Source organism: Platalea leucorodia (assembly GCF_965183815.1).
Source record: "Platalea leucorodia genome assembly, chromosome: 1".
NCBI lineage: Eukaryota > Metazoa > Chordata > Aves > Pelecaniformes > Threskiornithidae > Platalea > Platalea leucorodia.
In genome coordinates, this window is record NC_138823.1 from 94853842 (window position 1) to 94870049 (window position 16208).

The window sequence follows — 16208 nt, forward strand, 5'->3', positions numbered from 1 at the left end:
ACACTGTAGCTTTCCAGGGCAAATCTGGGTGCAGTGGGTCCACTGCATGACCTAAGGTGGTATAAAGAAAAATAAGTTTGAGCTTGCAAGAAATGCAAAATATATTAGGTCTCCTAGTATCCTAGCGTCCTAGTACCCAGGAGAATCATGAGACTGTGCTAAAAAGAAAATTAATAGAAAGTGTCTCCTTTTGGTTGATTTGGAGTTTTCCTGTTTGACATTTGCCATCAGAAGGGATCTGAGGAACACAAAGAATAAGGCAGAAAATTATTGCTAACAAGAGGGAAAAGCTGCATTATTTGCAAGTGAAATGTCAGAGTTAGAGAGTCTGAACAAAATGCATTACATAATTTGTATTGATTGCTAAGCAATAGTATTTTGGAGTCAATAGTCCCTTCCCTTACAGGATCTTATAAGGAGCATCCAAAATAAAAAAAAAAAAAAAAAAAGCAGCCCCTACCCCTAAATCTCAGACCATCACAATGTAGCACTGATGGCTCTTCTTCGGCTCTTCTTCCCATTTGACAAGTGGTAAATTTGGGATATGTGGAAATGCTATCTATGGCCATGTGCATCATTAGGCTTCTGTGTGTGGTGCACCCTGGCTGATAAATAGGCATGCAGCATGGCCCCGAGGTGGGAGTGGGGCTGCAGGGTGACACATCATCTCAGTTTCTCCAGATGAAATATTTTGTCTCTTGGCCAAAAAAAGTTCCTGTTTTCTGATTTAGGAGCCAACATGGTTCTGCAGAAAACAGGGTTTTTTTCTGGAAAGGGAAAACATTTTTATTGAAAATCTTATTTAAAAATAGTTCTGATACTGCAATGTTGAATGACCCTTGCTGCTACTGCTGGGTTTTGTATATTCATTAGTGTCACTACTGTGACTCCCAATAAAGTGTAACGCTGCACATTCATTTCAAGTTCCTGGATGACAAATTACCTGGATGCATCCAATACCATATGTACCTATTGATTAAACTTAATTCAAGCACCCTCCCAGGCTTCCAGCACATGAGCCATCAGGGCTCATTGAAAATAATTTGTCTGACAATTTCAAGATTAATGACCATTTTTCAGAATGTTTTAGCATTTTTAGCGGATGAGTCTCCAGAGTGTACAATACAGTAACCTTGGAAAGCTGGACTGGTCACAATGATAAAACATTGGCAGCTGAGAAAGACACAAAATCAGCTCAAAACAACCCTTTTAGTTGCACATGGCTACTCAGTCCTTTGCTGTCTTCTCTGTGCAGCGGTCAGCAGCTGGACATGTCAGTGACTATGTATCAGATCAGCCACTGGACAACATTTTCATTTCATAATGCTCAACAAACTTTATGCTTCAGCAATCCTTGCAGCAGTACGAAGTACCAGGTCTCTGACTTGCCTAACTTAGTCAGCAAACTGAGTCTAGTTTTGCCCCAGATAAATACGCCTCTCCATTTAACCCGGCAGGCTCCAGGCCTACACTGCGTTGCCCCAGTTTCACAGTGGCCTGCAGGCAAAATACTGTGTAGTGATGATTCAGGGCCAGTGCAGGGTGGGGGGTTAAGGTGGGAGAGCTGGTGTGTGTGTCTGTGATCTAGAGAAATCCAGGTGAGACAACAGGTGGAAGCCACTGTGAGCAACCTCATCCATAAGAAACATTTGCAAGTGCCTTTTCAAACCCATTGCATTGTGCAAAGGCTGAGGAGCATGAAGTACAGACCATGCAACCTCAGGCGGTGAAGGAAGTAGACATCTCTCAGGTTCTTTGGATGTGGGTAATTGCTGATTATCCCATTGCACCAGGAATAAAATGAGCCATTTCATGTGTCGAAGGACAGAGCACCTGCCAGCGCCTCCCCAAATCAAAACAGGAACCTCTCCGGATATATGACAGAGAAGCAGAGAAACCTGAAACTCCTTCTCCCACCGCAGCTGTGAGAAGCGTGTGCCAGCAGAAGGCTAGTTGGTCAGCAGACAGCTTTATTTCCGAGGTCCTTACTATTTTGAATAGCGTTTGAACTACGTCAGGTAACCAAAGTGAGTTACGAAATTCAATTATCCAGATTGGAGGAAAATTATGTACAAAGTGAAACATACACGTACAGAACAGGCAAAAACAAAGTGGAAAATGCAGAGATGTCCAGGGCTGCCTGAGGGCGAAGAACCAGTCTTGTAACTTGTCATTAATTATTCAATTTCCATATTTGCTGCAGAAGATGGGTGATTAATATCCTTCATTTTTGATAAAAGTATAATGTAAAGAGAAGTATAATGCTATTCCTTGAGACAGCAACATGTGACTGTATTGAGAGAGATGAAAAAGGGAAAGGTTTCACGGAGAGTTTTTCTGTAATTTCCTTTTCACATCTTAAATATAAGGACCAAAGCTCAGACCTTCAGCCGTGGCTGAAAAGTACTTGATGCAAAGTAGGCACCAAGCCTGCAGAAACACCCATTGTGTCCCCCTAGTCCTAAGCTGATCTGGTCCCTCCCAGTTTGATACTTAAATGCATATGTTGTAAGTGCCTCTAAGGAAGATCATCTGGGCTTAAGACACTTACTTTTAGTTTCTGTTCAGCTTCTTCTATTGGCCAGTGCCATAAGCATAGGAACTGCTTGACTGGCTCTACGTTGGCACTTGACGTAAGCATTGCTTCCAATGTCTGGTCCCCATTATCTGTATAATGCACATTTTTTACACTCCCAGAGTCTTTCTTGACTCCTAATACACTGCAGTGTGTTCCAGTGTATTAGTAGTGTTCATCTAGGATGCTGCTGTTAGCAAGTGCTAGAGAGTAAAAAATGGGACCTATCCAACACCACTTTCCCTACTGGGTTTACAACCTTCAACACCCCATTTGCTGCAACATTGGAACTCTAGTTTGAGCAAGTGTGTTTAGGCTTAACCTTATAATGCTAGACAATTCATAGACCAGGCCAGCATTTTCCTCATTGTTCTCACTCACAAACTCCATAGAAAATGTTAACAGTGCTCAGTAGACAGGTGCTGGGATAGTGCACATGAGTCTTGCTAGGAACAATCCTCAGTAGGTGAGATTTAGCCTTTCTGGAGCAGAGACACTGTCACATATCCCATATTGGGTAATGGTTTCATGTTGCAGGTCTAGATTAGAAGCCCCCTGTTCGTCTCAGATTTCCTAACAGAAATGTGAAGTATGCCAAAAGACTAACTTCCTCTGTCCCAAACTTGCCCTCTGTGAGTTACTGAATACATTTTACTGAACAAATAAATAGTTAACAGATTTGTGTGCAAGAGCAGCAGAACTGAAGGAGATGCCAAAAGTTTCTTTAAAGAGCATCTATTTTAGCCGTGTATTTTTAAGTATCTCTACTATTTACTCCTGAACACCACAGAGCCAGGAAGTATTTTAGGTAGTTTAACCTAAAAGCTCTCTCTGTTACGCAAGAATCATATAGCAGGGTGGAGCTTTTCTAACTGATACCTACATGTGTTGAAGACACCGGCAAAGACCCAGCACTGGCCGTATCGCACTGGTTGCTTAGAACTGTAATACTCCAAGAGAATGTCCACGCTTCCCGTCCAGGCTGAAGGTGCAACCCCGTAAGTGTACGTATTGTCCCAGGATCCAGCGATCACACCATTATCATCCCTGGAGTTGATCTAAAGACAAAGGAAATGAGCATTAGGGATGTCAGAGACTGAATAATAAAGAGCTCTTTAACCCAGCAGACAAAGATAGGATGGGAGAGACTGAATATACCCAAGTTTAGGCTAGAAGTAAGACAGAAATGTTTAATTATGAAGGTAGGAGATGAATAGAACAATCTTGCTAGAGGCCATGGATTCTCCATCACTGAACAATTTTGAATGAAGGTCAGACACTTAAAAATCATAGCGAAATTAAATCACCACACTGAGTATCCATGTTGCCTGGTCAGTAAGCTTTATTAACATTAAACATGTTTACTGCTATGTATTTATAATAAATGTGATCAGTTATAAGTTGATAATCAAGCCTCAGAAATAATAAGCTGGATTCTTTCTTAACATCATCTGTTTTTTCTGTCCATATCAGCCCAGAGATTTTAATAAAATCACTCCTGATTTACAGCAGCTTGAGAAGAGAACCAGTCCACTGTTATTTTTAGAGTAGAAACTAATTTCTTCAGTCCAGCACACATGAAAACAAGAAGGAATTTGCTGTATAAGTTTTCCCCTGGTAAGATTATACAAAGCAAGGAGTTTTGCTGACTAATGGCTATACTGATAGGCATTAACGAGCAATACATCTCCTAGCTGCAATTTGAACCAAACCAGTTGAGGCTGTGCAAAAAGCTCATTCGCTCTGTACCTTTTAATTATGCTAATGTGGAACAGCTACACGCCAGACAAATAAATCACAATTCTCATTTAAAAGCTTTTGGCTGGATTAACTACTGTTTTATAATTAGGAAATCGACTTCCTGTGAACCCTAGGACTGAATAAAGATAAGTATTCAGAGTCATAGCCAAAGGGTTAAGGGGTTGTGCCCATCTCACTGTTGTGGGAAACACGCCAAGAAAAGAGGCACTTCAAGGACAGGGCAGCGTGTTGATCTTCAGGCTCTCCTCTGGCTGTAAGGAGACAAAGAAGGGGGCGACTCTACCTGCTCTGCAATGTCAGGAAGCCTCAGAAGGACCCCAGCATGAGGCACCTCCTCAGATGAACTCAGCTCCGCTACATCACACCTTAAGCAAGAATGAGGGTAAGAAACATGGGCAGGACTTCAACACCTCTTGGCCACTTCTTACTGAGGTCCAGATTTCAGACAGCCAAAACTCCCACCCAGCTATGGCCTAATCCTGCAGATTAGACCTAAAGTCCATTGACTCCTGGATTTCCAATGGTGAACTTCTCCACCTCCCTAAAATGATTGAGTGGCTCAAAACCTAAGTAATATCCAAGCTCCCTTTGGGTTCATAAACTTTGTGCTATTCTGCCCACAGGGCTTCCAGGGTCCCTGCATGAGGGACCCTGTACGTCTACTAGCCCAGTGATGAGGGAACCACATTCAATTCTTACTTCTGTCTGAAGGTCTGAAGCCGTATTTCTGATGTCTGTGGTGAAAGAACTAACCAAAAGGTTAAAAGAGAAAGAGAAGTGGGATGCAAAAGTCAGCGTGTGGCGCTGCGAGGCTGGAGATCCCATTTCAATGTTGTCTAAGACAAAGAGCTCATTCTCTTAAAGCTTGGGCAAATGCTGCAACAAGTGGATTAGAGGATTATCCATCTCCAGCAGCCACGTTTTGCAGACAGTCTATTTTAGTAGTTGACTTTGGAGAACATCTAATGACGCAAGCTCGATGACTAGAGTATTCTTCTGGGAAGCAGAAAGCATCTGTTCAGACCTCTATAAGGCAGAGGAGAGGATGCAGCCTCTGTCTTCCACATCCTGGATGAGTCTTTTACCTTGCATACCAGCGGTGGGACTGCTGTTGTACGCACAGCATGACTCCTGGTGCCTAGCAGCTGGTAAGAACGGAGATGTGGGAAGTCTTCTGCTTACTCTTTGCTTCCGATTATTTTAGGAACCTGCATTCTGAATACAGTAAGTTTTGTGCGCCCCATGTTTAAGAGCACAGCTCTCACAGTGCTTACTTCTGGGGCCAAGGTATCTTACGAAAATGTCACCAGCTTGACTAGGCCATCTGAGGCTTAAAAATCAGACACAGTGACATCCACCATGGCAGTATCTTAAGACCCCTTTGAGGTTGGTGCTGGAGTCCACATAAAGTCTCTCAATTCTCCATCCCAAATTCCACCCATCAGGCCACCTTACCATCCATGGCAGAAATAGCTTTCTCGGTTATCTCAGCTACCAGAAAGAGAGCACAGTGTCACAAGAAATGCTATCATGCCTGGAGTGCAATGTCTAAAAGTGGCTTTCCTACTAGTGAGGTACCATTCTCAGGAAAAGGTGATGAGCTGACATAAATATTTCACCTTTAGTGGAGCAAAATAAAATGCCAGATCCCGGAGGTCAGAATGGACAATTGATCTGGCACCCCTTGGAGTGAATACATCAAGGGCACAAAGGCCCGTTAAACCAGCCTGGCTTTGATTTATGAGTCGATTCTGACACATCTTAGGCATCCATTACATACCACTGCAGAGGCAACACGGCAGATTTTGATCGGGTTTCCGCGCCCAGAGAGCTCCAGTTCTGCCTTGTCCATCAGAAACAGGCAAGCATCCAGAATGTTCTCTTCAAACTAGATAAAAGAAAATAAAAAAGGAAACAGAGGGAAAATCGAGTCACTTTTTATTCTGGAAAGCAAAGGAAAAGTTATCTTTCATTGTTGTTATAATAGCTGATCAGCTTCAAAATTAGCTGGTCAAGGCAAAGTTCTGTGCTAAAAATACAAGTTTTCTTCTAGAATAATCACCCATGTATAGCAAAAAAATGTGAGATGCTGTGAGGGAAACAAGACTGTCATTTTCAATTCAATTGCAGTCCAGTTTCCAGAAGGTTAAAATGACAACACAGCCTTTCTGACAGGACATAAAATTTTAAGTGCTAACAAGTATATAATAGGAAGATATTATAATAATAACTACAAGAAGGTAGTCTGCTTGCAAAGGACTTCATGTCCTTCACAGATTCCAGACCTGTTAATTTTAGGACCTCTCTGACCCAGCCAATGCAATGCTGGGAAGCTGAACAATAAATGGTTTGCCAAAATTAATTTGAAGACACTTAAATTTTAAAATTAATTTTTAAATATGTTCAAAATTGACAAGCCAAAAGCTGATTTTATAGATTAATCCTGGTCTATGAAACTTAGACATCAAAAATACCAAGTGACCTAAAGTAGTCTTCTTCAAAAATAGAGTGAAAAGGTACAGTTTCTTCAATCCAGCATGAACAAGCACAAGAATGAATTGAGGGCAGAGGTGCCTAAATAGACCAGAAACCATTTGTCACAGAACTTGCCCTGTGATGTATTTCATTTTCCTTAGGAGAAACTGCATAGCAAAGGAAAATACCTCTGTCCCCTGGAAAACGGTAGGAGACGGAAATGCACATTAATGAAACAAATATCTTCTAGATACACAATCTTGTATTAACATTCAAGGCTGTTACAGGAAGTCCACAGACCTTCTTCCCCTTGCCGTGTTAGGCTTTATGTTCAATGATTGCATTCTTAAAGATATTATTCATGCTAACAGGGTTTTTGCTCTCATGCTGCTGCTAGAGCTGGATTGATTTTGCAACTGTCTCCAGCCTGGCTTAGGGCTCCTTGGCAGATAAGGACGATCTGAGTTTTGCCTTCTGAAGAAAGTGAGCAAGAGCCCAGGCCAACCTGTTTCTTCAGCAGCCCGGGGAGAGGCAGAGGAGAAGGAAGGGTGAGGCCAGACAGCTGAAAAGGAAGCCCCAAAGAGTCAAGAGGGCTGCTGATGCTCCAGGGAAGATGGGAGGTATGGGGGGGGGCATGTCAGGCAGCAGCCAAGCTCTGGCATAAGCCAAGAAAGTGGAAGCACCACCATGTTTCACTACCCTCAGCCATTTCCTGGCCAAGGAAAGTCCTTTTCTTTGCCTCTGCCTTGGGCCTCCTGGTTCTCATTGCTCAGGGTACCACTGCCGTATGGATCCTTTTCAGCAAACATCCTCCAAGGCAGCACACCTCTCTCATCACCACCCACATCTGCATTGAATTACTTTCTCTGGAGCAGACGTTCACGAGTGAGTAACACCTTATAGTCTGAGCAAAACTGAATTCATAATGTTTGGGCAAATAGGGAAAGAGAGATTAGTGTTTCCCAGGGACCTATTCCTAATATTGTATCATCCCTGGGAAGCTGAATAATTGCACAGTAGAGTCTCCAGTCCACTCCACTGGTATGTGAAGTAAATAATCTCGGGTGAATCACCACGCTGTAGAGACCCTCCTTCCCAAGAAGAATCCTCACAACAGATAATGTAAACTCATAGCCATCCTTCCTGCTTCAAGTTCAATTTTCTTCTGGTCTGGCCCAATGATTTATCACTCTCACCAGGATCAAAATCTGCTTTCTGCACTTCAAGTCATCAGCAGTGCCTAAGACCTGAGTTAAATCAATAAGAAGTTTACCCTGCAAATTAAATCTTCCTCATCTACAGTTTATGAGACACTGTCAATCTTGCCAGCATATACAGGAAGAATAAAGAGGAAAGAAATTGCTATCAGGGTTGTTGCCTTCCACCTTAGCATTTACAAAATGACATGAATGTTTGTGAAATAACTGGATTAACAGGAGAAGAGATAGGACAAACTGTAAAGTCTAGCTGCCTTACACTGTTGCAGTAGTGCAGGATACAGTGTAGCCTTAACTCTAAACCCAGTTCTTCCCTTCTTCTCTATCCAGGGATTTAAAATCATTAAATCAAACTAAATCAGTTCCCTGCTCTCACTCTTGGCATGAAGATGCTATCTAGAGGGAAAAGGAATAGAAACATAGCAGTTGTAAGGCTGAACACCCCTGAAATGTCAGAGGAACCAGAGCAGCGGCAGGTAGCCAGGAGAGGTGAGTGAACTTGGGCCAGGCACAGGCACTGCCTGCTCAACACAAGCTGAAATGGAGATAAACCAAATTCAGGACCAAGGAACTTTGGCAGAGCTACCTGGGAAAGACTGCAGATGGAAAACAAGGCGTGAGAAAGCACATAGGCGAAGGGGTTCTGTCTGCATGCAGATATGCGTTGTGTTACAGAGCAGTGCATTTAGTCAGGCTGGCCTTCAGTGGGCCTCCTCTCTCATGCTAACCTGTTTCTAAGAGATGACCTTCCATTTAAATCAAAGTAAGAGGGGCTGTATCACCTTTTGCACTGGTTGAATTAGGGCTGTATTTCTCACAGTCAGTTGCAGGCAGATGTGATCTCACATTGCCTGTGGTCTGATCTGACCAAATGCACGTGCTGTAAAATTACACGTGCACAGTGGGCCGCAAAGCTAATGCAGCTTAACGTGTGGACAGGAGACAACTCAGGATGGCAACAAGAACTCTATGCCCACCTGTTTTATTTTATTTTTCTCACAAAAAAGCAACGTTAAATGATTAATATAGCATCCAATTTCTGTCATTGCTCAGCCAGAGAATTCCTATGTTCCTAGATTTCTTCCAAAGCCAAATTTCACCTGAATCCCCTGCGGGCTTTTCTGAATGACTGGCTATTTATGCTTTCTTAGAAGAAAGGAATCACAGTCATGTTACAAGGAATACCTCCATCCTCATGCATTATAACCATATTTCAACTGGTCTGTTGTTTTTTCTTCCTTGGTCCATTTTTCTTGCCTTTCCTCCTCTCATGTTGGTGCTGCTCATTAAAGACAGCAGCTGTGAGAATCATCTCCCACCAGTAACCCAGTTTTGAACTGTATGTTCCTTTTTAATTTACAACCTGAGTTAAAGCTTCCAGCTGTCATTGTTCAAAGCCATTTTTTAGCCTAAGAATATTACCATGCACGAGTCTATCTGTATTTTTATATATGAACAAATACCTTTCACTTCTATCACTGTATGTGGCCTTATGCTTTTTACTTACATTGTTGTACAGGGCTATATGTCATAAATACAAGAGGCATACATGTATGATATACCCATAATACAGGCCTTGCTGCTAGTACTTTTACTCACTCAGAGCAATGCTCTTATTCTTAAGGCCCAGGATTGAGGAAAATGAGGAAGATGCATGTTTTTAATGGCTGGAAATTGTCAGGGTAAGATCAGGAACATTACCTCCTCCATCTCACTGAAAGTGAGGGAACCAGAAGAATGTTTCTCCATTGCTTTGCACTTTGAGATGTCTGTTACAGCCATACAAAATGATTGATCCCATTAAAACTCGTCTTGGGCCCCCTTAGATGCATCTGCCACACTTAGTTTTCATATGGGCAAGTGATAGCAAAAGGTGGACCACAGCACAGTGTGGAAATCAGGTCCTCTGATTTCAGACAACACAGGAATGAAAGTACGTGACAAAGGGATATGGAACAGCCCTAACCTCCCAGACAGAACTACCTCCTAGCAAAACCAAATAAATAATGCAGTTTCTCTAGGGAGGCTGCTGTTTGTGTCAGGAAGGTGCCAGATTTGCAGAATATAAGCACCTCAGGCCAAGCCACCGTAGGCCATAAATTTAGCATCTTAGGACATAAACCCAGCAGTTGGTTTAAGCAGCACTGTCCACCTCCAGCCACTCATTCCCTCTCTCCCTCCCCCTTACATCTGTCACAGAGTGAATCCCAAATCTAGGAATAGAGCAAGCCCCAAAAATAACCCAGGGGAAAAAAAGTAAAAAATCAAGGAGATGCTTATTCAGCTAGATCATCTCTCCACTCTGAATCACTGCACCGCTGTGCAAGCACTTGCAGGGGGAAGGAAGGGCCAGGAGGGGGCATTTTTGGTCAACTTAAATGCACACCCAGCTTTGGCCTCAGGATCTGGTTCCACATCTTTTATATCAGAGGCACCACCAGCTTATGGAATTGCTCCCCCCCCCCCTTATTTAAGGGTTATTTTTATCTCAGTCAGGATGACAGACAGACTCCGCGAACAACGGCGCTGACACAACCAAAGGAACAGTGCAGAGGCAACTCCCTAAGGCAGTGCTGCCGCAGGAAAAAAAGATGAAATTGTACCCTTAAGTAAGGAAACAAGAGAGATGTGAGTTCAAAGAGCTCTCCAGGGTGAGTACGCTGGCAATCCGTCCAGCTCAAGCTTTGAGATTGTCTTTGGCTGAGGGAAAGAAAGCAAAGCAAGAAGGCCCCTTCTGCAAGGCTGTGCTGGGGAGGTGCCACAAAAACTGAATGGGTCCGTCACCATAGCATTAAGGAAATACTTCAATACTTTCTTAGTCGTGCTGTTGTGAAAATCCAGGAGGTGAGATAAGCAGAGTTCACCATGTCCAATAATTGTCCTTTGGAGGCCCTCTGAGTGACAGCTAGGGTTAGTTTTGCTCGTTTTGATTCTGGTCATTAATGCCTTTTCCCTCTTCTCAAACAATAGCTTAACTCTTTCATCCCATAGGCACTTTCAGGCTGGCTAGTGCTTAAAAACAGATTGAGGTAAAATAGGCAAGCAAGCAATGGGAGTCTGATGTTATGGAAGGCACACCAATACTGCACACCAGCCTGGCAGGGGGTATTGCCCACAGGCCGCAAGAGGCCACTGGAGACTGATGTTGTCAAGTCCAGGCAGCAAAGGAAGAGGTTCCCCGCCTTTGTCACTGTGGCAAGGAAATTTAAAACTCTGGGATTACATCCCAGTTTACCATAGGAACCCTGTGACAAGCTGATCCCCCTCTGAGCAAATGAGAATAATTTCCATCAAGTCACTAGAACTAAAAGGAGGAGTAAAAAAGCAATAAAACCTGTTGCTGAAAAATGAAAAAAAAAAAAATCTCTCTACTCTTTCACCAAATCAGTTTGATCCTGAAGCAATAACGTAGCAGCAAAAATACACCTGCACTATGGAAACCTCAGCTAATGACTATAACTTTCAACAGGCAGCCTCTTAGTATCTGAAATATACCCCTAAAACAAGATCTTTAAATATTAGCTATTATAACATTGCTTTTCTGGATTAGGCATATACCCACTTCATACAATTTTAAAATTATGCCCCTTGTCTTTCTGAAGGAGAGACCAATAATGCATTCCAGAGCCCACAGTCTCAACCACAGTCTGGCGTCAATTAAATTCACTTGCTGTTCTGCTGGGTGCAGCCAGAGAAGGTCTAAATAGCTCACCTGACCGTAACTCCAGCTTCTTAATTTTATCTCGTTGATGTTTCCATGGAAAACAATACCAACATCATTCAGGACGTATTCTTCCCTTTCCTTCTCGTCATCCAGATACACGGCATCCTCTGCATCAGTTTACCGAAAACAAATGTTAACACAATCACCTAAGTTTTTATATAGGACAGATAAAAAATCTTAGCATATAATACAGTCATCTTTGATGAAAAGTACCCCTCTTCCATCAAACAAAGCATTACTTGCTTCAACAGAGTACAAGACTAAGGAGGTAGTGACCCCAGTTAGGAATATGACACACAAAAGCACGCAAGATGCAAAAATGCTGGCAACTCCTTCCTGTTTTCTCAGGATCTGTAAAGTACGATTAAAATGTCACATCTTATCAAGAATTTTATGATTACTGTGTACCACTAATTTAAAAGTTGGAGCACGATGACGCAATTCTGCATCTGTACAAACAGATCAAAGAACAATTTCAAACATATTAATGTTAATGGAAAACAGCTCAAGTCAAGAGATCTAAAGAAAAATCTGTAGTGCATTAAAAAAATTGGAATACAGTTTTTATAGTGTATTAACAGAAGGGTTTGATCGCTTTTTCTGTATGTAAGTTATTGACTGGAGTGTCCCTCCCCTGTGTAGCTTGACTGACCAGCTAATATGAGGAGAAATTCAAGTGTCCGAGTGAAAACTGGAAGTAATTGGAAGAGATCTTTATCAAAACATATACAAAGGGTATATCCTAGATTGATCTTATATTAAGAGTCAAGAGCATATGTGTGGACCCTCACCCTGCAAACATGATTCACATAGGTAAATAACCCATTATTAACATTCATAAATAACCCTGAATGACATGAAACCATTTAGATGTTCACAGGTAAGCAGGAAGCAGGTTGTGATTCTGTGATGCTAGAATAGTTAAGGATTTCTTTCCTGTGCCAATGCTTGTATTTTGAGACTAAGAGATACAGCTTAACAATTAATAGTATGGGAATTAATTAATTAGAGAAAATCAGTAATGTGGTACCAGATAGCAAATTAAAGGGAAGCAATAACCTCTGATTGATAGTTTGATATGGGTGAGTACAAAACTCCCACTCACTACTGCCATCGTGGATTTCTTCAGCATCCCACTACAAATTACTAGAAGATCATTTCGCTTTTAAAAGCCTATTGATTTGTTGTATTTTGTTGAAATGCAAATCGGAGTTGTACTTCTTTGTAAACCTCATCCTCAAAAGCTTCTTCATTTGCCCATAAAACTGCCATTTAGCTGAAAATAAGCTAAAACCTGAGCCCTCTGAAAAAATCAATGGCAAAACTCACACTGGCTTCAGCTAGGTGAAGGGTTTTGCTAGTCTACACACCTGACCCTGCTGGAAGTTTTGTTTTCTCTGAAGATATATTATATTTCTATGCCTATATGTACAGAAGGGATTATGCAGAGATATGTAACATAATGACCTCCACACTGGTGTGCGAGGAATGATAGGGAAGCAGGTGTTAGATATAAGAAGCCTTTGTTGCATTTGAGGAGATCAGCGCTTGCCATTATGCTTTTGACAGGATTGCTGTAGGGGCTCTGCAGACCACATCCGAATCCGAGCAAGCGGGGAAGTGGCAGGTTTTATCGGGGTTTCCCTAAGGCGGGCAGGTCTGAGACCCGCTCTTGCATTTGGTGGGGTGGTGGTATTCACCCAGCTTCTAAGGGCTGGGTCGTCAAGAAGTTTCTTTATAAGGTTGTCACTACCCATGACCTAGTCGACCTGCACCCAGGCACAAAGCAGAAGATCATGGGTTTATTATATCCAGAGGCTACCAGGTGAAAGAGTGTTAAAACTTGACAGTGAATCAAAAAGCTGTAGTCATTTATGCCAGCAAGGACTCTCGTACTTATGAAACTGTGTATTACGTGACTTTTTTGAGGTCCAACTCCCAGCTCTAAACAAGTTCTGCATAACGTCCCACCAAAATATTGCAGATGTTACAGATCATCTAGGCTGTTTCATTAGGCTGGATCTGCCTGATTTGCTGATTGAACATTTACATGTATTCACTCACTGAGCTTTGGATTTTATTAAAACAATTCCATACATAGAACATGTTTAAAGAAGGAGAACTCACACCTTCTTCTGTACAGTTACGCATTCAGTGGAGTGTGCGCATACGCCTTCCTGACAGCTGTTGTTTTCTTTCAGGGATTAAAAATATCAATATTGATCTCGTTGGTATCAATTGAGATGCTTGTGTTATTTTGAGACTGCGTGATCTTTGCTAAATCAGATGAAAATTGATTAACTTCTCTGTCAATTATTTTAAAATATTTGTGGTTTTTGGTAAGGCAAAAGGGCTTCTGTGTTTCACAGAGAAGCCAGCTGCTTTGATTTTTGACAGCTTTCACTACCCTTGAGACTGTTTAGAAGAAAATACGAGGCATTTGTGACTACTTTGATGCTAAGCGTGCTCTACATAGTACAACTCCTAATTATTTTGTGCAAGTGGAGGCTCACATCTGACAAACAGAAGAATTCCACAGAAATGTGCTGGGTTTGTTTGGTCTTTTCCTCTAGCAGTTTAGGGTTTTTTTTACTCACTTCTTTTATCCTGGGAAATTACTAAGACACTAGCAATGCTACAAAGAAGCAAATTAGCCTCTATGCTTCTCTGTTTGAAGATGGATAAGGTGAAAATACACTCCATGTGAAGACAGTACTGCAGGTGAGGAATCCCGCTGAACACAGGTTCTCTGTAATAAAAGAAATGAGGAGTGCAGAGCAGCTCTTTCCCTTTGGGAAGGTGACTGGTCATGGGAGGACACTACCCAGTACAAGGGGACCTCCTCCGCCAGCACAACTGGCTGGAGTTGGAAATGCTATTTCTTCATGCAGACAGTGACCGCTGAGCACAGCAGCACCAGCAGACAGGTGGAGGTGGAGGCGGCAGGCTTGCCCTGAGCACCCAGCCTCCCTTCAGTGCACTCCCGTGGGAACTCAGGAGTGCAAGGCTGGGCTTCACTGGAACCAGAAAGCTCCCAGGGCTCTTGCTGGGAAGATGACAGTGCTGTGGCAAAAATGGAGTTGCAAGACCTAAATACAGTTATCTGCAAAACCTGCTCCACCAAGGACCAAGCTCAGTATGCTGCCCTGCAACCGCTAGTGCTTGCCTACATTAATGTATCAGAGAGAGGAAGCCCTGTGTCAATTTTGCCCATGTGGAATCTATGATACAGGAGATCAAATTTAAGATCTAGCTACAAATGCCAGAAAATATTATTGGGTCAAATTTGGCTAACAGATAACACATAAGAGGAGTCCAAAGTCAACCACATGTTACTAATCCTCAAACTGTGTAAGGACACTTGAAACAGATAAGCAGAAGAAATATGCAGTTGACTCAATAAAGTTACAATATATTTAATTGCTTAAATATAATGTACTTTGCAGAAGGCTTGGGTGAATGAAATGCACACCCTCAGCCCACAGAGTCTGCAACTTATTCACATACACTATGCATCTCCACCTGTGAGAGCGCCACACAAGTCAACGCAAGGTCTTTTCCTGATAAACACTGAATGCTCCTCAGCAGTAAGTTGCTGGGGCTCAGCACCTCCTTGGAAAGAGCTCACAGTATTCAGATCAAAGGAGCCCTTCTCTGATTTCACATAGTCTGATACTGCTAAGAATTAAGTTAAACTCCTAGAAGTTATCCTTAACTACTTGCCATTTGTATCTCCTGTTTCAGATCTGAGGGCTCGGCATGCCCAAAAGCACATCTGTTTTTGCCAGCTATGTCAGCTGGCTGAAGAAAGGATGCTGCCTCTCCTCGAAGGCTTTACCTTGCTTATTAAGTAATGCAAATTCACCTGAGTATCTGAAATCTCAATCCACTAGCTTGCTGAATTCCCAGATGTTTGGGGTTGATGTATATAATTTTGCAGTATCAGGCCCTGCATCTGCATCTGTAAACTATTCTTGGTGATCGGCTTTAAATGTAGATAAGGAGATTAAAACATATAAAAGCATCTGATGATTTTGGAAGCAAAGTACTCTAGCTTGGCTGGTAAAGTATTCAAACTTGTTCTGAAACAGCAGGGAAAAAATCGCATCCCTGGCTGGGAAGATATGTCAAAACTGAACTACAGCGAGAAAAAGAGTAATAAGAAAGGGCACAAATGCCTCTGTCTTAAAGAAAAGCTCATACCAACACATTGATATTTCTCCAAAATGATGAGTTGGAAAGCTGTGCTAGACACTGACAGAGCCCATACTCTGCTTCCTATTATAACAATCTCCATTCATTCCTGGCATCAGTCTTCTCTCTTTTTAATGAGGCTTTTCACTCAGACTTTTCTGCTTTGCTATTAACCCAGCAAACAAGTCTAGGAGATTTTCAAACTATTGTTTCCTCTGTACTTTAACTGCCTGAGTTTTTATACCCTTTTGTCATTCCACTA

The 16208-nt window shown here is 42.2% G+C and overlaps 1 protein-coding gene across 1 annotated transcript in view; it reads right to left on the reverse strand.

The window, feature by feature from the left end:
• Positions 1-16208, reverse strand: part of F13A1 (coagulation factor XIII A chain) — a 60719-nt gene that overhangs the window by 23489 nt on the left and 21022 nt on the right. The window contains exons 5-7 of the mRNA XM_082324779.1: positions 11741-11859; positions 6117-6224; positions 3459-3633 (exon numbers count right to left, since the gene is read on the reverse strand). Coding sequence (XP_082180905.1) covers positions 3459-3633; positions 6117-6224; positions 11741-11859 — 402 coding nt within the window. The remainder of the gene's footprint in view (positions 1-3458; positions 3634-6116; positions 6225-11740; positions 11860-16208) is intronic.